This window comes from Eptesicus fuscus, chromosome 5, assembly GCF_027574615.1.
Source record: "Eptesicus fuscus isolate TK198812 chromosome 5, DD_ASM_mEF_20220401, whole genome shotgun sequence".
NCBI classification, from domain to species: Eukaryota; Metazoa; Chordata; class Mammalia; order Chiroptera; family Vespertilionidae; genus Eptesicus; species Eptesicus fuscus.
In genome coordinates, this window is record NC_072477.1 from 20,409,525 (window position 1) to 20,430,966 (window position 21,442).

At 54.7% G+C, this 21,442-nt stretch overlaps 1 protein-coding gene across 1 annotated transcript; it reads left to right on the forward strand.

Moving 5' to 3' along the window:
* The first annotated feature begins 4,216 nt into the window (after window positions 1–4,216).
* On the forward strand, window positions 4,217–8,308 carry IRF2BPL (interferon regulatory factor 2 binding protein like). The gene has a single exon (XM_008138798.3). The coding sequence runs from the start codon at window positions 5,121–5,123 to the stop codon at window positions 7,455–7,457; it is 2,337 nt and encodes a 778-aa protein (XP_008137020.1). The 5' UTR covers window positions 4,217–5,120; the 3' UTR covers window positions 7,458–8,308.
* Window positions 8,309–21,442: the final 13,134 nt, after the last annotated feature.

Below are 21,442 nucleotides of genomic sequence, written 5' to 3' on the forward strand. Positions count from 1 at the left end.
GAAGCGGGGAGGAAGCAGGAACCAGACGCGACTCCCCCTGATTCTCCTCCCCCCACCCCCCCCCTACCCCCGCCCCGCGTCTCTTCACTCCCCTGCTCTGCTTCCCGCCCCTTCAGGAAGAGAGCAGTCAGCGATCTGATCTCTCGCTGCGGCCGCTGCGCCAGCACCAACCACCACGTCCTCCTTTTCCTTCCACCCAGTTTTGAAGGGAGCGCCCGGCGGCCCGCGCGCCCCAGGCTGGGCAGGTCTTAGCGGGTGGCGCCGTGTCCCCTCCCCGGAGGTTCTGGGCGAATCACGTTGTTCCTGGGATTTCACGGTCGAGTGGCTCTTGCGTAACCCTACGTCCTGGCCTAAGCTAATACTTTTTAAAAAATTTTAATACCAGAATTAATCCTTTAGGAAACGGCAAGTACTTCCGCCCCCGAACCCGCCCCGGAGGAAATGTGTAAATTACCATGCTGACTCGATTCCCTCACCCCCACAGCCTCGGGCGTGCCTGGCAACCGGGGTGGGGGCCCTTAGAGAGACCGGAGGAGCGCCCAACCCAGACGTTTGTTTTCATCTGCTCCGAGGCCGCTGTGGCGGGAGGCGGCTCTAGCTCTAGCGGGCAGGAGAACCGGGTCCCGCTTAGGGCAGGGCTGAGTGTTACCAAAAAAGGGCTTTCTCTTGCCCGAGCGCTTGGCAGCGCGCGTTGCAGCGGGGGTGACGCGAGGTTCAGCCCGGGCCTCCTCGAAGACCCAGCCAGCTGGCTGCAGGGATGCCAGGCCTGAGTCCCCCGCCAGATCCATCTCGGCCACAAACGGGCGGGGGCGGGAGGAGGAGAGAGATTGCAGGGAGCTTAGAAGTGCCTGGGTGCGCTGCGACCTTCTCACCCCTAATGCCGGGTTGTGGCCTCCAGAAAGGCCAAGTGGAGAGCTGACCTCGTGTTCCAGTTAAGAGCAGGGTTCTCTAAGGGTGCCAGCTCAGATCGCAAGCTGAGGGGAGACAGTCACCATAGAAAAGACCTTAAGGGAGGACGGCAGGCCTTTCCTCTTGCTCCTGGCTGAGTCTTGGCTCTGCTGGCCTCTCGACCCCAGCGCCAGAATAGTCCCTCTCGCTCCACCTGATGTCTTAAGTTGAGCAGCCCCTCTGGTTCTCCCACTGGCCCGTTCCTTCCCACTGTGGACACAGCATTGTCATGTGGGATTCAGGGACAATCTCTCCCCAAAACATCGATGTTCTTCCCTCTCACAATCCCTGGCACATCCCTAAACAGGGCCATCTCAGACAAGCAATTGAGACAAAATTTACCTCCATAAATGATGCTGTGTTGTTTTGTGTTTTTTTTTTTTTGGGGGGGGGGGCAGGAAGGGTATCAAGAGAGCTATGCTTTTTAAATTAAACAGTTAGGAGACTTTAATGGAAGTTTGTTTAAATGCATGTTTATTTCTAACTTGGTGTGTCTAAAGATACCTCGTGTGTGTGTGTGTGTGTGTGTGTGTGTGTGTGTGTATCCTTTAGTAACAGGGAAGACGAAGACAGACAAGGAGATGGAGACGTGTATGCACATACCAAACATAACACTATGAGAGAATCCAACTTGCTTTCTCTAGCAGCCTGGCTAGATAGGGTTGGGGCTAAGTTGCTAATCCTCAGTATTTTTGGTTTAATAAAGGGATGGGCTGTACAAATATTAATGTAAAGAAATGGGGAGACCAGTCTAGCCAAAGCAAAGAGCCCTGAGTTTTGGGCTGATGGGGCTGTCACTCCATTTCCCAGCCCTATGTTTTGACTCACTCCAGGGTAGCTGTGGTGTGGGGAGGGCTGAAGTCTGGGAGGGTGAGGCAAGGTTCCTGGAGCGGCTCTTTGCAGAGGAATCACTGCCCAGAGCCAGCCAGGCCAGGGAACGTTTATTATTGTTGGGGAGTGCACAGTGAGCTCACTGTTTTGCAAAAACAGAAATCTGGCTGCTTTGAGATGAAAGAGGGGCTCCCTAGGGCTCTTACTCTCCCCTTTCTCCCTATCCTTAAAAACGCCTCTTCCTTCGAACCTAGGGCCCAGAATGAGTGGGAGGTTGGGTGCTGGGGAGTGCTGGATGGGGAATAGGCTCTGAAGGTCAAAATAAAAATAAATACTTCTTGCTGCTTCAACTGAACTTTATTACAATTAGTAGTAATAGTAAGAACAATGTTCTTTACAGTTTATGTAATTTGCAAAGTACTTTAACCTGTTAACTAGCAATAGTACTAACATTAATATCAATACTAATAATACACAATACTTACCAACAGCTTCCTATAAGCCTGACACTGTGCTCTGCATACTGTATGGTAATTTATGTTACAGTCTGTGGCAGATCCACAACTTCTGTATTTGGAAGAACTCAGTGGCTCAATCTCTTTGGAAGGAGAGGATTGGAGTTGGCTATAAAGGTGTATTTGCATAGTACTTTACAGGAGATTGTATGTAATAAAGAATAAGGGAGGAGGGCTGATGGAAATTTTGAGCACCCCAAATCACCTCTGAGAACCCAAGCTTGTCAAAGTCACCTCTCAAATTAGATTTACTGGATTCAGATCTCAGCTCCCTCTCTAATGGCCACGTGACCTTCAGCAAGTTATTTAACCTCTTAACTTTCTGAGCCTATAAATCAGAGTTAATAATAGAATCTACCTGTAGATAATATTGAGGGTTTAATGATGATACAAGTAAACCACCTACCAGCGTCTGGCTCACAGCAAGTCTCAGTGACTTACCTCCTATTGTGACAAGAAACAAAATGAAATTTCAAACAGTTTTAATATGTTGGGAGCTATTATCCCATTTTGCAGGTGTGAGGTTATGTGAAGATAAGTAACTAGTTCAAGGTCACAAAGCCAGTACAGCAGGTCCTCCAATAAAGACATTGCTTTCAAAGTCATTTCTTCCTAACAGTGATAAAGAAGTACTGTAGGAACCTAACTCTCATTTATAACAGCCTATGGTAAACTTGGTTTTGCTTAAGGCCATAGAACCTATTGATGATGTTAAGTGAGGTCTTACTGTAAGTGATGAAAAGGAAATTCCATCCTGGTCTGCCAGACTCCAGAGCCTGAATTTCCTATATTGCCTCCCTTTCTCCATCCCTACCCAGGATTATCTCAGTTTTTATGAGGGGAAAGAGGCAAAATAACAACAAAAGACACTCCCAGACCCAATACTTAAAAGAATCAGTTGAAATGCCCCAACGACAGCTAAGAGCAAAATAATCTGTTCTGCAATAAGCAATATGAGGAGCAGTGATCCTGTAGCAGAAAAGAAATCATGGTCTTGCTCAGCCTTCTGGGCACCCTGGAATGAAATCACAGCACGTGAGAAATAACTCTGTAAATTGTGCTGTGCTTTACAAAGAGATATCAGTATTATTAAATGCGGCCCCTACCTTCTTTCATCAAACCCGTAAAAACCACTCACCTGTTTGGCCTCTCCGGCAGCTCTCCCTCCCTGCCCCCAGCTGCAGCTGTGCGCAGCCAGTTGACTGTTTTCCTTAAAGGCCTCCGGGTGCTCGTAGCTTCTTTAGACATCCAGCCAAAATTTTTAGACTGCGGCTGGGGGGGAGGGGTAGCTCACCCTGAATTCATTTAGCTCCGTCGTTGAAGCTCAGGTTCCTAGACTAGTACACAAAAAGAAGTCGAAAAGGCAGATTCTGGAAGAATGGAAAACAGCGAATTTTGCAGGTGTTTCAGCATTAGTTGTTAGCAATGAATGTAATAGCCATGCCGCGGGGGGGCGGCGGGGGGGTGTGGGAGGTTTGATTGCAGATGAAATGGGTAATACTCTATATGAAATTCACAGCGAAAATTCGAAACAGGACATTTAAATTCACTGCCCGAGGTTGGGTGGGAAGCGAGATCGGAAATGAGCTTGTGGTTTTTAAATGCGTTTTTACTCGGGAAAGCCAGGCGAGGAAAGGAAAGGTCATCGTCTTGTTTAATTTCCACCCCCAACCCTGGACTTCCAGCATTAGCTCGTCGAGCCTCAGCTGTTGTACACACACACGGCGAGGGGGGAGGGGAGGGCGGAGGCGCGGAGGAGGGGCCGACAGGGAGGAATCTGGGCGTCCTGCCGCGCATGCGCCTTTCTCGAGCAACAAGTGGGCTCCACAGACAGAGGAAGTGTAAAGGGAAGGGGGGGGGCGGGGGGGAAGAACTGGTGCAGAGCATGGTGGTGACGTCAGCGCTCCGCCCGGGCGGCATCCCGCGCGGCCAAGCCGGGGACAGCGCGAGCCGCAGCGCGAGCGGGAGCGCCGAGTCGCGCCTCCGGAACGTAGAGTAACAATCACAACCCCACATTCCGGGCGAGTGCAAGCGGGAAGGGATGCGACCCGTGCCCAGGCGCCGCGCGAGTGCCCTGCAGCCAACGTGAGCGCCGCCAGCCGCGGCGGCCCGGGCGCCGGCCTGGTCTGGGGGCGGCGGGAGCCTGCGTGCGAGCGCTCCTCTCTGCTCTTGTGCGTCCTGGAAGCTGTGGCCGTGCAAGTCCAGCAGCCGCCAGCGGAACAGCCGACGCTGCGGAGGGGCGAGTCTCCTCTCTCGGTTCTCACCCCCTCCCTGCCCCGGCCCTCCAGGAAAGCCGCGACTTCAGCAAGATTGGACCCGGGCACCGGGTGGCACTGAACCCTCTAGCCCTCGCCCCAGGGAGCCTGGCGGGGAGAGGACGCAGCTCGTAGGGGGGACCCTCCAGGGAGAGGAAGAGAGTTCCTTTCGAGCTTCCACCCACCAGCCACTCCGGGGAGGGGGCCAAGAGCCAACAGCGGCCGGCACCGGGCACCCTCGCCCCCTCCCCCCGGGCCTGGAGCTTCCAGCTCGAGTCCGCCGCACCAGGAAGAAGGCGCCCGAGCTCCCCTCCGGACGAGACAGCCGCAGTAGGAGGTGGGGGCGAGGAGCGGGCTGAATTCGTCCGCCGCCCGGGTGGCGGAGCCCCCGAGGAGAAGTACTGCGCCGGCGGTGGAGACTCGCGCTCCCTCCAGCCACAGGGGCAGAACTTTCTCGCCCCCCCTCGCTCCCCCGCAGCCGGACTCACTCCCCAGCCGGCCAGTCCTCCCCGAGGAGAAGGCTCCGCGGAGACAGCCCGGGCGGGGGCCCACCTTCCCCAGGGCTGGCATCATGTCGGCGGCGCAGGTGTCCTCGTCCCGGAGACAATCTTGCTACCTGTGCGACCTGCCTCGTATGCCCTGGGCCATGATCTGGGACTTCTCGGAACCCGTATGCCGCGGTTGCGTAAACTACGAGGGCGCCGATCGCATCGAGTTCGTGATCGAGACCGCGCGCCAGCTGAAGCGGGCGCATGGCTGCTTCCAGGACGGCCGCTCCCCCGGGCCCCCGCCGCCCGTCGGGGTCAAGACGGTGGCCCTGTCGGCTAAGGAGGCGGCGGCGGCAGCAGCAGCGGCGGCCGCGGCCGCTGCACAGCAGCAGCCACAGCAGCAGCAGCCGCAGCCGCAGCTGAACCACGTTGACGGTTCCAGCAAACCTGCGGTGCTGGCGGCCCCGTCCGGCCTGGAGCGCTACGGCCTGAGCGCTGCCGCCGCCGCCGCCGCCGCCGCCGCGGTGGAACAGCGCAGCCGCTTCGAGTACCCGCCGCCACCGGTGAGCCTGGGGAGCAGCAGCCACGCCGCGCGGCTGCCCAATGGCCTGGGGGGCCCCAACGGCTTCCCCAAGCCGGCCTCGGAAGAGGGACCTCCGGAACTGAACCGCCAGAGCCCCAACTCGTCTTCGTCGGCGTCGGTGGCATCTCGGCGTGGGACGCACAGCGGGCTAGTGTCGGGGTTGCCCAACTCTGGGGGTGGCGGAGGCCCACAGCTTACCGTGCCCCCCAACTTGCTGCCGCAGACGCTGCTTAATGGCCCGGCCAGCGCCGCCGTGCTGCCCCCACCGCCACCCCACGGCCTGGGCAGCCGTGGGCCCCCGACACCTGCGCCCCCCGGGGCCCCCGGGGGCCCGGCTTGTCTTGGGGGCGCGCCGGGCGTCTCTGCCACGTCTTCCTCCGCGACGTCTTCGACCTCGGTGTCGGTGGCCGAGGTGGGCGTGGGTGCTGGCGGCAAAAGACCCGGCTCGGTGTCAAGCACGGACCAGGAGCGAGAGCTGAAGGAGAAACAGCGGAACGCCGAGGCCCTGGCGGAGCTGAGCGAAAGCCTGCGCAACCGCGCGGAGGAGTGGGCCAACAAGCCCAAGATGGTCCGCGACACGCTGCTCACGCTGGCCGGCTGCACGCCCTACGAGGTGCGCTTCAAGAAGGACCACTCGCTGCTGGGCCGCGTCTTCGCCTTCGACGCTGTCTCCAAGCCCGGCATGGACTACGAGTTGAAGCTGTTTATTGAGTACCCCACGGGCTCGGGCAACGTGTACTCCAGCGCATCGGGGGTGGCCAAGCAGATGTACCAGGACTGCATGAAGGACTTCGGCCGGGGTCTCTCCTCCGGCTTCAAGTACCTGGAGTACGAGAAGAAGCACGGATCCGGGGACTGGCGCCTACTGGGAGACCTCCTGCCCGAGGCCGTGCGCTTCTTCAAGGAGGGCGTGCCCGGTGCCGACATGCTGCCCCAGCCCTACCTGGACGCCAGCTGCCCCATGTTGCCCACCGCGCTGGTGAGTCTGAGCCGCGCCCCGAGTGCACCCCCGGGGACCGGGGCCCTGCCGCCGGCCACCCCCTCGGGCCGGGGTGCGGCTTCCAGCCTGCGCAAGAGAAAGGCATCCCCCGAGCCTCCCGACTCCGCCGAGGGCCCGCTGAAGATGGGGGAGGAACAGCAGAGGCAGCAGTGGATGGCGAACCAGAGCGAGGCACTGAAGCTCACCATGTCGGCCGGGGGCTTTGCAGCGCCGGGGCACGCGGCTGGCGGTCCACCCCCGCCGCCTCCACCCCTGGGACCCCACTCCAACCGGACCACCCCGCCTGAGTCAGCCCCTCAGAACGGTCCGTCCCCCATGGCCGCCCTCATGTCGGTGGCAGACACTCTGGGCACTGCGCACTCGCCCAAGGATGGCAGTTCCGTCCACTCCACCACTGCGTCTGCGAGGCGCAACAGCAGCAGCCCGGTGTCGCCGGCCTCTGTGCCTGGGCAGCGCCGCTTGGCCTCACGGAACGGGGACCTGAATTTGCAGGTGGCGCCCCCGCCGCCCAGCACCCACCCAGGCATGGACCAAGTGCACCCCCAAAACATTCCGGATTCCCCTATGGCCAACAGCGGGCCTCTCTGCTGTACTATTTGCCACGAACGTTTGGAGGACACGCATTTCGTTCAGTGCCCATCCGTCCCCAGCCACAAATTCTGCTTCCCTTGCTCAAGAGAGAGTATCAAGGCCCAGGGAGCCACCGGCGAGGTGTACTGCCCCAGTGGAGAGAAATGCCCCCTAGTTGGGTCGAATGTACCTTGGGCCTTCATGCAGGGCGAAATCGCAACGATCTTAGCTGGGGATGTTAAAGTGAAAAAGGAGAGAGACCCTTGAACCACAAGACAGCCACCTCCTTTGACCTAGACCAGCTCCTCTCCAATCCAGAGGGCCCCTCCCCTCTCCACATCTATCCTCTCTTCCCTCGCCCCCCGAGATGTAGAATTGTGAATATAACAAAACTGCAAAAAGTTAGTCTTATGTATAGACATTATTTTCGTCGTATGTTTCTATATTTTGAAACTAAGGTATGTAACTTCTTCATTTGAAGGATAAGCTGGTTTGTGTTGAGCAGTATAATATTGGTTGGGTCATTTGCATCATATTGGTTAGCATTTATTTGGTGGCAGGGTGTTTGCCTAGGTACAGAATTAATAGCCCTTAGCAACACTGCTGCTGGTGTGTATTTTTGTAAATGTTAACGCACTCTCTAAAAGGAAAAAACATAAAAGAAAATGACTTTTTGTTTTTTTTTTTGCCAAGGCCAGTGTTGCTGCCTAAAAAAAAAAAAAAAAAAAAAAAAAAGATGCTATAAAATGGTGACAGCTTCTTTCTAAACAGCCCCAAGTGTTGAAGTCTTCACTTTAAGTTGTTCTGTTTTGTTTTTTGTTTTTCTGTTTTGTTTGCAAAAATGGTAAAGGGGATGCTGGGGGGGCGGGGTGTTTTTTGTTGCAAGTTTGTGAGGGAAAATGTTTGGGTTTGTTTCTACTGACCTGAATGTGTTGGATCTTCACGTGTTGTTTTGTTTTTGCTTTATTGATGCACGGATGCTTTTGAACAGTAGAGCGAAATGCTAGACATGGAGAATTTGCTCTGTTTGTCCTTTATACATTTCTGTAGTTAACAGAACACTGTAATGTGCCTTGGAGCTTAGTAACTTGTAATAAATTCAATTGATATTAATTCTGCCCTGCGTCTGCAAGTGTGTTTTTCTAGGGGTAGGCCACACAGTTCCAACACAGGGGACACTCCCCACCTCCAACTAGAACACAAGTGCTGGTGCCTTTGAAAGCTCTCGGAGCTGGCATCTGTGGAAGGCCCTGTGCTGGCTGGCTGCCCCTCCCCTCTCAGTACCAGGCTATTTACATTCACCTCTGGGGCAGGGACAGTTGCTGACTAAGCAGTTTCTGTTTACTCTTCAGCATTTCTATTTTCTCCTGGATGCACCCTGCCTCAGCTGCAAATGGCAGTTAGGAATGCTTTTTGGTGCCTTGCCTTGTGGCCATGAGTGTATACTGATACCCAATGCATTATGACTTGTGCAAGGTGTGCATGCGTGTATGGGGGGAGGGAGGGGAGCATCTATGGTGCTTTGCCTCTTAGATGTGGCAGAAATCACTGTATTGGCACATTTAAAGCAAAAATGCCACAGAGCTGAGAGCCATCAATGGAGGCAGGAGAGGTGTGGGCAACTGGAAACAAATGCATGTACTATTAAGCCAGGAGCTTTCAGCTGATGCATTGGGAAAGCAATTTCACCTCATTCATTACACGTTTTTCTTTCCTCCCTTTTTGACAAGTATTTCTAAAGACAGGACACTTAGCTGGTTAGAAGAAAGTTGTGGGGTGAGAGGAAGAGAAAAAAAAAACCCCAAACCCAGTTCCTGAATAAAGGTCACTTATGCTACCAAATAAAACCCATTCCCCTGGTGAAGAAATGCAGTTATTTTTCTAATCAGCTTTCTGGTGGCATTTGTGAGGTATACAGGGGTGGGGAAGGGGACTGGGGAACAGGAGTGTCCTTGGGAGCTTTGAGCCCCCTTGGCAGGGTCCAGTCTGGAGCTCTCCCAGAGCTGGGGAAGGCAAACAACCCTGGTGTGAACCTTGTACTTCCCTGGGAGGCAAATGGAACAAGCGCAGAGAACAGGAGGGAGGAAGCAAAACAACCAGCATCTGATCTGAAATCCATTCCTTGCCACACCCCATTCCTGGTTGGGGCAAGCTGAGCCAGGACAGTTCCCACCAAGAAATAAGCAATAAAGGAAGACTTTTGGCCCCTCCCAACGAAGAGGGAGCAGGAGGGTAGGGAGATGGTATGGGTGCGGGCTCGTTTGGGGAAAAACAAATCACGGGTTAGCCCAGAACATCACCGGTGTGGAGGTGTGGAGGTTGGGTTGGTGTTGGGGCTTGCTGTTAATAACACCCTTTTAGTTTCTGTTCCTGCCTTGCCACCACCATCACTGAAGTAGTGGAAACCATGACTCTGTGTGTGTGTGTGTGTGTGTGTGTGTGTGTGTGTGTGTGTGTATAAATGGCAGTTGATGGGTCTGCTGCAGCCTCTTAGTCTTGGTGCATGGGAGGTGCCTGGCTCACCTCTTTAAGAATCTCCCCACATATAAATAGATATTCGTGTCAGCTTACTGCAAATGTGTCCTTGCATTTTCATCTGCTGCCAAGTGTTGTATTGGTGCTTATGAGTCATGAAACCTATTTTCATCCTCAGGGGTAATTAACTTGGGGTGATAATGCATAGCAGACTGTAGGAAGAGTTAATTCTAAAACCCATCCTTGCCTGGCTACCAATCACACATTTCACTTAAAGGTCTGGGTTGGCTTTTCTCATAAGCTCATTAATAAAAACCAAGCATGCTTCGCCTGGAAGATCCTCTGAGGTGCTCCCAACCCCCACTCTCAATGCACACACTCTTAAAATGGGTAAAGCTCAGCAGCCTGAGGATAAAGATAGAGTGTCACTGGTGTAAGTGAACCGCCGTTGAAAGAAGGAGTGGTGGGTGCGGCCACAGCATTGAACTGTACCTGATGTGTGGGTTACCTGTCTGGGTGTGGGCCCTGCGAGGGCTGCCCGGTGATCTCCTGCTATCTGCCCCTGTGTGCACATCTGCGCCTGCTGACCTGCCCCTGTCTCTTCATTGCTGTAGTATTACCTTCCGGAACTTTTAGGATTGCAAGACCTTTGATTTCGTGCACAGAGGTGGGAAAGGGGCCTGTCATTAGAGCTGAGAAGAGTGTAGCTTGCCCCCCTCTCCCCCCCTCCCCATTTCGGTCCCGTTTCTGGGTGCATTATGAGCAGGAGAGGCAGTAGCTATAATAATGAGGCACCCGGCAAAGGCAGCCTGTGGGATTCACTAAGGAAACCTGGGGGAGAGGAGGAAGGGAGTGGGAGGGAGAAAGTGGGTTGGGGTGGGACTCCAGACTGGAAGTGAATTATAATGGTGCAGTTAATTAAAGTTTACCATAGCCAGGGGCCATTTGTTAAATGGCTTCACTCCCTTCTCCTTTTTTGGAACCATGTGACCTTTCTCTTTGCTCTGACCAATTCAGCTGCTAGTCTGGCTGCAGTAACCAGTCTTGCTTTGATCCCTCTGCTAGATTGCTCCTCCTCAGAAGCCTTCCACACTGCAGACCTAGGAAGCATTTTCCTCTTCTGTACCTGGGGATTCTTGAGGGTTTCAGAGATTCAGACGGAGGTCTCTGGGTGAGCCTGGGCTTCCTTCATCTCCAGTCCCCTCTGATCTCCCACCTCCATTGTCCATCCTTCTCACTCCCTTCCCCGTGAGAGGCATAGTGGCCAGCACTTAAAAATCCATATCCATATTGTATTTATTTATATGCGTTGTCTGAACAGCTGACCCAAGCTGGATGTGTCTTTAGGGTGGTGGGGGCAGCGGTGTAAGCCAGGGAGAGAGTGAAGAAGGTTTTAAGAGAATAGGTTGATTGGGGTCATTCTTTTTACCTTGATCTCTGAAGGCTGCACTATAGGAGATCCAAAATGTTAAGTCCGGCATTCACATGTCAACCCGCTCAGCTCACGTGGGCCTGCAAGCCTACGTTATTAAACGTAAGATTCAAGTACATCTAGCCCAGGCTGTTGTGTAACGAGTACCGGAATTCACTTTGTTTTCTCTCAGACTTGATCAAATTAAGGACACTGGAACTGGGAATGAGTCATCAGGTCATCTAGTGAAATGCTTTCTAGACCTTTCTGAGGTTGGGGACACCTTAGAAAAACCTGATAAAAATGATGGATTCTTTTCTAGAACCTACAGGTACGCCCACTCAAATGGATTTGCATACATTTTCTTTTCTTTTTAATATAAATGTTATGTATTTATTTTTGAGTAGATAATACATTCCTTTGGTTCAAAATTCAAAAGATGAAGGGGGAATACAGTACCACTGTAAGGTCTCCTTCCTACTACTGGCTCCTCTGCCATTCAGTGTCCTTCTGGGATACACGCAGTGCTCCCTGATTTATAAAGGGGTTTATGCACACCTAAAGCCCATCCATGGAACTTGAGATTAGAACTTAGGTCTCCTCCATCCACCTCATAGAGATGAGGGCCAGAGAGGTGAAATAACTTGCCTAAGGTCACACAGCAGCAAAGCCTGGGCTGGGTCCCTATTAGGGAACAGTTCAAATGGACATTTTTTTAAAAAAAACATAAGGACATGCAGCTTAACTAGAGCTGTATTTGAGAAAGGGTGATGATGAGCTGGGCCAAAGGAGAATGAGTACCTGGGGTGTGGGGATCAGTATTTTTACTAACAAGCATTTGTTCTTTGGGCTCTTGCAGCCAGACCTTTTGGGGAAGGGAATGTTTAGAGAAGTTTCTAGGTTTCTGACCGTAAATACCAGGTGGGCCTCAACTAGTGAAGTCTTTTCTCAACCGTTGAGCTGTGGACCTTCATCGCCTTTCCCTTCGCTGATTGGGAACTTCTGAAGGTTTACAGACAGCCAGGTAGGCAGCCATCTGGGCATGGAAGTCCGTAGGGAGAGAGAGAGGAGTGTGGACCAGGACTCCTCCTGCCTTCCCTTGAGCTGTCACCCACCTCTGCCTGGCACGCTCTCTCCCCACCGCTGAAGAGGGCACTGACGGGGGCAGTGAAGGAGACAGCAGCCTGCCGGGTGCTGTGTGATGTGCTGGGAGCAGCACACTCTGCCGGCCAAGCTCTAGTCCAGCCTATGAAGAGGGTGTGGTGACTTCCATTTTATGGATGTGCCAACTGAGCTCAGAGAGGTGAACTACCCAAGGCTATTATTCTTGATATGCCTGTCGGGCCCAGGCAGCCTGGAGCCTGGACTCCCTATGCTGCTCTCTGTACAGGGTCTCTGACTTCTGACCCGCAGGGTCCAGGTCTCGGTGTGAGCCTGGCCAGCACCAGTGAGCAAGGAGGTTCACAGAAGGGGCACTGGGAAGCCCCAAAGAGAGGGCGTTTCCTAGGCTGGGTTCTGGGGGACGCATGGCGGTGCTGTCGAAGCAGTATGTCCAACCAGGGGTCTGGAGCAAGGTTCTTCTGCAGTCTCTCTCAGCTGCCTGCCACCCCCAAACTCAATTAAAGAATGAGCCCATCTCTGTCTCAGCTCTGACTGAACAGAGAGGTGGGCAGGAAGCAGGTGGGGGTTCTAATCTCTATAGGGAATACTGCCTCTACGAGCTTGTTTTATGGAAAAAGAAGTGACAATGAACTCTTGGGCCTGCCTTGGTTGTCCTGCCTCTTTTGGGGTCACTTACTTCTCCGTGGGTACCATACTGTGGACCCACAATCGATGGGTCCTCGATTCAGGCTGGACTTAAGAAAAAGGAAGTGTCCCAACCTCCCCTGGGCCCCCGCTGGCTCAGTCTCTGCCCACTCAGGCCATGGCTCTGTGGCAGCCCGTTCTCTCCCACACTGAGCATGTCCCGTCCTTGCCTGGAAACCTTCCTTGGGTTCCTGTTGCCTACGGGAGAAAGTCCAAATTTCTTAGCATAGCAAGCAAAGCCCTCCACCATTTCTCCATCCCAGAGGGAGAGGATTTTAATTTTTAAAAAGCTATTACATATACATGATTAAAAAAAATATTCAAACAGCATGAAAAGATACTCAGTCCAAAGTCAGTGTTCTTCCCAGTCCAGGACTTCAGCGCCCCTCCGCCAGGGAAAGCGCTGTTGGCAGTTATTTTGTGTATTTGATGCCCAAAGAAGCTTAGATTTATAATATACATCTCCCGGGGACAAGCCAAAGACAAGAAGGAGGGTCCAAAGCAAGGAACTGGACTTGGGTCACAGCCCCAATCTGGGTCTGGGATGTCCCCTACCCCCCCAAGTCAGGGATTAGCTATTGCTCTTCAGAGACTCCTGAGCAAGGGGTGTGTGCGTCTCTCTCTCTTTGGCCCACACCTACATTGCTTTGGTTCCTTGGGCTACTTAAGGGAGCCCTTGTGTGGCTTGGGGGGGGGGCGGCGTGTCTGGAAGGAGTGGGGTGGGGTGGTGGCCGAGGAGGCCAGGTGCCCCTGGCAGTGTGCAGTGCCTTCCTCACCGATAGCTGCCGTCTTCTCCCTTTCCCCCCACCCCCCTCACCCATGGCAGCTTCGAGAAGCTGGCAGAATTGCTTTCATAGGTGACAGACTGGGGAACTGTGGCTAAAAGAAAAAAGGGAGGAAGAAACATCACTGAGTGTAGCCTTTGGTCCTGACAGTGGGCTAGGCATTGTCGTATACTCTTTCTCCTTTATCATGGCAAACTCTTAAGGCCACTAGTTCCTCTGACAGGAAAATACCCATAGTAGGTACTGTTATTACCCCCATTTCACAGACAAGGCACCAAGGCACGGAGCAGGAAATAACTCACCCCCTGCCTGGCAGCACTCCTCTCGCCTGGAAGGTCATACCCGGGCGCCCCAGCCCACCCTCCACCGAACTGTCCACCAGGGCAAACCCTTCAGGCAGGGCCTGGGTTTGTGTTGCAAGGAGGAATGAGCATCTGAAATCTGGAGCCTGAAAGTAGTGACTCAGGAGCCACAGCTCGGGGAGGCTGGGCTGCTCTGAGAACAGGTTTAGGTCACTGGGGGTGCCTGGGGCAACGCTGGCGGCCAGCACCCCAGGAGAGGCAGCTCTGGAATGCTGGGCCACGTGACCAAGAAGGAATTAACTTTGCGCCCCTGGGTCTCAGCCCAGACAGTCATGTGACCACCTCCTACAAACTCCACCCTCCCCCTCGTCTGCTTGGAGCCTTAGGCCTACAAGGCTCTGTCCGGATGAGGCCAGGCAACCAATTCCTGACTCGGGGAGTTGCCAGCATGCCCGCGTGGGGGAGAGGGAGCCATCTGGAATTAGGACCGTTTTTAGGGGACAGAGAGAGAGGCATTGGGAGCTTCCCAGGGTAGGACAGAAAGGGGGAAAGCTGGGGGCCCCAGACCTGGAGCTGCTGTGGGGTCCTCCCCGTAACCTGGGATTAAACTGCCTGGCCAAGCCATCTGCCCGGAGGCAGCTTCTCAGGCTTCAGGCGGGTCCTGCCCCTGACGGGCCTCCTGAGTAGGGCGACCCACTGGAGCTGGGAGAGGCAGGGCAGCAGCTACAGCTCTTCCTCCGCCCAGGCACAGCCTTGTAACTGACTCCTACCTGTCCCCAGCCTGCCCCGCCCCCACCGAGACAGAAGGGGTCAGCAGGGGTCAGCCAGCCGCAGTGGCTGCCTCCAGCACCCTGGGAACAGGGAGGGCCTCTGACAGCCCGCACCTCCTTTTTTAAATCCCACATGGTCCAGGTCAAGCCCTCCTCCCTGGGAACCAGCTGAGTCAGAGCCTGGCCCTCTTATCCCTTCATCTCCTGTCCCACCTGCCAGTGGTTTCTTCCCAGGCCTCTCTCTCCTCCCCGCTCCCTCCCAGGTGACGTGCCTGCAGCAGGGCTCCTGCTCCCTCAGGATGGCAGAGGCGGCTGGAGAAGCCCAGAGCAGGCTGCTGCTTCTGTCTGCAAGGCCGCTCCCCTCCCCTCTGTCCTCTGCTCCCCTCCCCTCTGTCCTCTATCACCCCCTGCTTCTTTGGTCTTATCAAAGGCCCATGCTCCAGGAAAAGACTTGGATTCACCCAGCAAACTGACTGCTTGTTCTTTGGGTTGGAATCCTGGCTCTGCTGTTACCTTTGGGGAAGTGGATTGGTCTCTCAGGGCCTCACTGTCCTCCTGTGAAATGGGATCCCCCTCACGAGGTTGTTGGGAGAATTCAAACACCTAGTGTGTGTCAGTGTCAGCACCGTCTCAGCTTGGTTCTTTGGCTCGTAATGAATGTTGGCTATTGTCACTCTTACTCTTGCTTGGCTCTGGTGCCCTCCCCTTCCAACTCCTTCCCCAGCCCTCCCCCCCCCCCCCCCCCCGCCCCATACTGGGAAGGGAAGGGGATCTTTAAGTGCTATGACCACAGGAGCACAGATGGGGCACTGGGGAAAGGCCCCTTCCAGAAGGTGGGGCCTGTAAAGGAAGGAGAGAGAGGGGAGAAGGGGGTGGGAGGCAGGAGAGCATGATTCGGCCAGAGAAGGACAAGGAGTTAGTTTGGTTTGGCTGGAGCGTGGAGAGAGGTGAGGCAGGACCGCCCGGGCTAAGCCGAGTGGCCTGGGGTTAATCGTGAATGGCCATTGAAGGCTGCGGTACGCAGAGGGACACACTCTGATCTTTTCCTTAGGAAAGATCCTCTGGCAGCATGAGGACTAGGTTAGTGGGGAAAGAGAACCAAGGTTGGGAAACCAGCGACGACGCAATTGCAATGATCCAGGCAGAAGGTGATGAAACCAAGTTTATATGTGTGTGTGTGTGGGGGGGGGGGCTGCATTTCAGGGAGGGTCTGACAGCTGTTAGGAGGGGAGATGGCAGGCCCGGTGCCCAGGTGCCTGAGGGAGAGGCAGAGGCAGGAGGAGCAAGGCTAGCCCTCAGCTCAGGTGCCCAGGGAAGGCAGCACTGGAGCAGGTTTAGGAGAGGAGGGAAGGTTAATTTTGGACACTGGCCTGCGGTGCTCTGGGCCAGTGGGGGGTGGAGGGGAGGTAGGGAGGAGAGATGCCAGGTAAGCAGGTGGACATGCCAATCGGGCTCTGCAGACAGGCCCAAGCAGGAGCTGAGAGGTGTTGTCTTCTTGTGGGAGGTGGTGGAGGTAAGAATTTGGATGCGGTCCCTGAGGGAAAGTGGGCAGAATGAGAAAACATGGAATGCTGGGAGGGGCTCCCCTTCCAGGGTTGGAGGGGGAGGAGCCTGGGGCAGAGAATGCGTAGGAGACAGGTGGGAGGACAATAACAGGAAGTAGTGTCCTGTCTGCCAAAGGAGATGCCACAAGATGGAGATAAGGTCTGAGGGGTGTCCCTTCCGTTTGACAGCAGGGCGGCCCCTGGAGACCCTGGCCAGAGCGGTATGTGCAGGATGGTGGGGGGCAGGAGCTAGAATGTGGGGGTGGTGTGAGGTGACAGCAGGTAAAATGTGGGGACAGCAGAAGGCCTTGCTTGTCCCTGGGTCTTGTATCTGAAGGGATACTGGCAGCCAGGGGGCAGGTGGGGGTGGTTTTCAGATGGCAGTTGAGAGACATAGCATGCTTATAGGGAAAGGGCTAGGTGAGAACGAGAGGTTGAATATACCAGAATGGGGACAGTATTAATGAGAGGAGACATCAGGAGAGGCAGTACAGGTGAGCAGTCATCACTCATGGCCACCATTCATTCAGAGCTTACGAGGTGCCGGGCACTGTTCTAAGTGCTCCACATAGGCTAACGCAGCAGCCCAGACAACAACCCTACGCAGTGGGTGCTATTTTCCGCGTTTTACAGATGAAGGATCCAGACGTAGAACGAGTAGCTTGCCGAAGGTTACACAGCTAAGGTGGTGCTGCTGGTGGGCCAGAACTTGAACTTGAGAAGGGTGCTTCCAGCTGTGTGCAGAAGTCGAGAGATGGATTCTGGGGTGATGGAGCCCGGGACAGAACCCCAGCTCTGCCATTTATTTGTTTTGCTCTTCTGTCTTTTAGTTTCTCCACCAGGAAGATGGGCATGAGAACTGTACCTACTTCGTGGTGCTATGGGTGGATTAAATGTGTAGCTGTCCAAAAGACACTCAGAGAAGGGGTTGGTACATAAAACACACAGGGGGAGGGACTCACCGGGGACAGAATGGGGTGCCTCTTACACTGGGGCTGGGGGGGGGGGGTGCGGGGAGCCGGCCTGGGGCTGGCAGAGGGCCCTTTGTACAGCGTTCATCTCCTTGTGGGCCCTCTCCTGGGTCAGGTTTAGAAGCAGTTTGTGCTAGACTTGAAGGCAGGTTTAGAAGCAGTTTGTGCTAGAATTGAAGAAACTCTTGAGCTCAGATCCCAGTCTCTTCACTCGAGTCCGTTGCTATGGCACTTTCTGCGTGTTACTCTCAGAACCTGAGCCCCCTCCCAGGCCAAAGGGAGCACGATGCCCACCTGCCGGGCTGTGAGGAGGATGAAATGAGATCATGTGTGTGAGTAGACCCGCTCAGCACAATGTCCGACACCCAGGTGACATTATACAGACGCTGCCTCTTCCACTCCTGGGAACATCCACGGGTCAGGGGCAGGCGCTGTCCTGGAGTGAAATTATCAGTTTTATTCTTAAATCCATGGCAGAGGACCTAGATGCTCACTAAATGTTGATCAGATGAGGAAAGAGGGTGTCTCCTGCAAGGATTAAGCAGCAGGTGAAGGAGGAGGTGCTGGGATTAGTTAGTTTGCTCTGTAACCTACCATTAGATGCCCTCAGCTAAGACAGCACTCTATAGGCTACAGGTGGGCAGGTCCCTCGTTCCCTGCAGATGTGACCTGGAAGATGAGAGTGCCGGGTCCCGAGCACCTGAGGCAGTGGGTGGGGCCTTTGGACCAGGGCAGCATCTGCTTCCCAAGACCAGTACCCTTGGGGCCCTGGAGCTCCACCCTGCCTGACTTGGCTAATTTCCCAGGTGAGGGAGGAGTTTGTTTTGGGGATAGTGTGGGTTCTGGGCAGGATTGGCATCATGGATGTGACCCATGCAGTCACACCAGGCCCCCTTTTCGAGGGCGACTTAGTGGTCTGCTGTTGCCATCTTGAAATTCTTACGACTTCGGAACAAGGGGCCCACATTTTCATTTTGCTTTGGGCCTTATGTAGCCTGTCCTGGCTCCGGGGCCTGGAAAGCTTGCTTGTCTCCTTGCCCACATGGGAGGGAGCACTTCTGTATCTGGCCTGGAGGGAGCTGAGAGGCGCGTGGTGGGGTCAGAGAGGGGTGAGGGAGGTAGCTGCACCTTTGTCCCTGCAGAGGCCTGGGGCAGGGGTGAGACCGGCGGTACTGAAGCAAGCGTGCTGGATGGAGTCAGACAGCGGGGTCCGCGTCCTTACCCTGCCACGACCTAGGGGTGCGCTCCTCGGTAGGTGCTGGCCATCTTTGAGCCTGTTTCCCGTCTGCAGAATGGAAATACCGTGACCCCGGCACAGGTGGTATGAGGGCTAAATGAGGTAATACAGGGAAAGTGCCTGGTGTATAGTAGGTGCTTAGGAAATGGTTGCTGTTGAGTGCTCGGCTGGGCCAGAAAGGCAGTTGCTCCTACTGTACAGCTCAGGAGTCCCTGCTGTGCCCTCCAGAGGTGCCATCCGAGGAACCATTATCCAGGAAATGGGCTGCCAGCTCCCCTTCCAAAGCGGCCACACCTTTGGCCGCTTCTGGGCCAGAGCCTTGCCATTTCCAGAGTGAGCAGAGGGAGAACACACTCCAGGCCTGGTCCAGGGGTGGGCATTTCAGGCTGCGGGGCTTTGCTCCAGGGCCCTGGGTGATCCTGCCCCTCACTCCCCCCTCCCCCCCATTCACACCTTAGTTTCCCCGGAATCTGTATACTCTAAGGCAGGCCTCACACCGTCCCATCCTGGGGTGGCTGGGCTCCCCCAGCTTTCCCTCTAATGGTGCAGTGCCCCTCTGTCCAGAGGCCTCCCCCTCCAGGGGATACAGCTATGGGCTGAGATCACAGGCTTCCTCCCTCTCAATACCTGCTTGTCCCTGCCCTCACCCCCCTTCTGATCCTTGATGTACCCTGAGCTGGATTAAGACCTTTAGCAGCCCTGAGAGATGAGAGGCTAAAGTGTACCCCCCACCACCACATCAAATTCAAAATAAAAGCAACCCTAAACCTTATAATCTGTCTGAGGAAGTGCCACAAAGTTCTGATTTTCCCCAGGATGACTACTTCCTTACTGTTTTAAAATACTGAGACGCAGACCTTAAAAAACAAACAAACAAACCAAACCAAACACTTTATTGATGCCCTTTTACCGCCAGTGCCCTGAACACATGCTTAATCTGCCTGTTGGGTAACTTGGCCTGGCCTGCCCCGTCCCCTGTGCCAGAGCAGGACAAAGGCCTGGCCTGCAGTAACAGGGCATTGGGCCTCTCTGCCCAGAGATTCTCCAGGGGAGAGGGGAGAGGGAAGTCCTGAGCCAATCAGACTCTGCTGGGGAGCTGACATCAGGAAGCCCAAAGGTTCCACTCCCCTTCCCCCCCCCACCCCCCCCCCCAGCCGCCACACTACTCTATCTCCTTCCCATCTGTGCAGCCAGGGCCAGCCAGGGTCCCCCTCCAGTCCTCCAGCTGGTTAAGGAAGACCCAGCTGTGTTAGTCCCCAGGTCTACTGCCCTTCCCTCCACACCTGTGGGCAGATCTCCTTGTCCCGAAGGACTCGCCCTCCCACTGTCGGGAGGGGGGGGGGGGGCAACTGCTGGAACTTCTGCAGACTGTCTTTTCCAGATCTTGCTTACAAACTCTGGTTAAAAATAAGCCCCGCATGTCTGAGAAGGAGAGGGCAGGAGGGTGCAGCGGCGGGAGACTGAGAGGGCAGGCAGAAGGCTGTCGTTGAGCAGGAAGACCAGGCCTCCTTAGCACTGTCAGGACCTGCCCCGAGAATGGCCGATTGGAACATGCTAGAAAATTCCAGGTGGGAGGGACCCTGCAGAGCACTTCACTTTGCAGAGAGAAAACAGGCCTAGAAGGAGAAGAGCAGCTTTAGCCAGTGTTCTCAGCGGTTAGAGCGTTGGCCCATTTATCCAGAAGAGTCACTGGTTCGCTCCCCACCCCTTGTTGGTCAGGGCACGTGCAGGAAGCAACAGATCCATGTGCCTCACTCACATAGATCTCTCTCTCTCTCTCTCTCTCTCTCTCTCTCTCTCTCTCTCCCCCTCCTTCCCTCCCTCGCTCTCTCTCTGAAAAGCAATGGACAACATATATCCTCATGTGAGGATTAATAAAAAAGTGAGTAAAAATAAATAAATAAAAAGAAAGGGAAGAGCGGGCCATTTTCACAGGGCCACCAGCAAACAAGTGGCAGGTAGAACAGAACCTTCTTGGCCTCGCTCACTCCTCCCATTTCCCTGAGTGAGAGTGAGGACCACCCTCCGCCTCCCAACTCCCCCTCTCCGAGCACTCGCTGAGAGTCAGAGGGTACCTCCACATCTCTACCCGCCCACCCCTGCCCACTCTCTGCTCAGCTCTGTCTCCCCTCCGCCAGTGCCCGTCCAGGTGGCCTCCCTCTCACCTCTCCAAGGAACAGACATTCACTGAGTTCCTGGCATAGAGCACCTGAAGCCCTGTATTCCTCCTGGTAATAAAGTGGTCGGCAAACTGCGGCTCGCGAGCCACATGCGGTTCTTTGGCCCCTTGAGTGTGGCTCTTCCACAATATACCACGGCCTGGGCGAGTCTATTTTGAAGAAGTGGCGTTAGAAGAAGTTTAAGTTTAAAAAAAAAAATGGCTCTCAAAAGAAATTTCAATCGTTGTACTGTTGATATTTGGCTCTGTTGACTAATGACTTTGCCGACCACTGTAATAAACCAAAACTGGAGATGAGATGTTTCCTGAAGGAAATGTCACGTTCCAGGGGAGAGAAGGAAAGGAATGAGTAGATTCTGAGCCCTTCACAAGTGCCAGGCATTTTCCCTGCATGACTTCCAAGCCTTCGAATAGCCCTGCAAAGCATTGTGGGTGCTTCCATCCTAGAGAGGAGCCCAGGAGCCAGGCAGCTGAAGGCTCGTGCTCCAGGTCTTAGATCAGCTGAGCTGGGGCTGGAACCTGTCTCCCTCCCTCCTGCAGCGCCACAACCTCACAACCCAGCTCTGGTGGTTGACTTGGGGAGGAGGGAGGCTAGAGGCTGAGAGTGGAGTCTGATTTTGGTGAGCTTCGCTCTCCAGCCCTTTGGGGGAAAGGTTAGCATTGTCCCCTTCGCGCTGGGGGATTAAGGTTATGTGTCTACTTCCTCAGCAAGTGCCCCCCTAGCACAGGCTGTAAAATCAGAGCTGGGACAGAAGGGGATTCAAATCTTTTC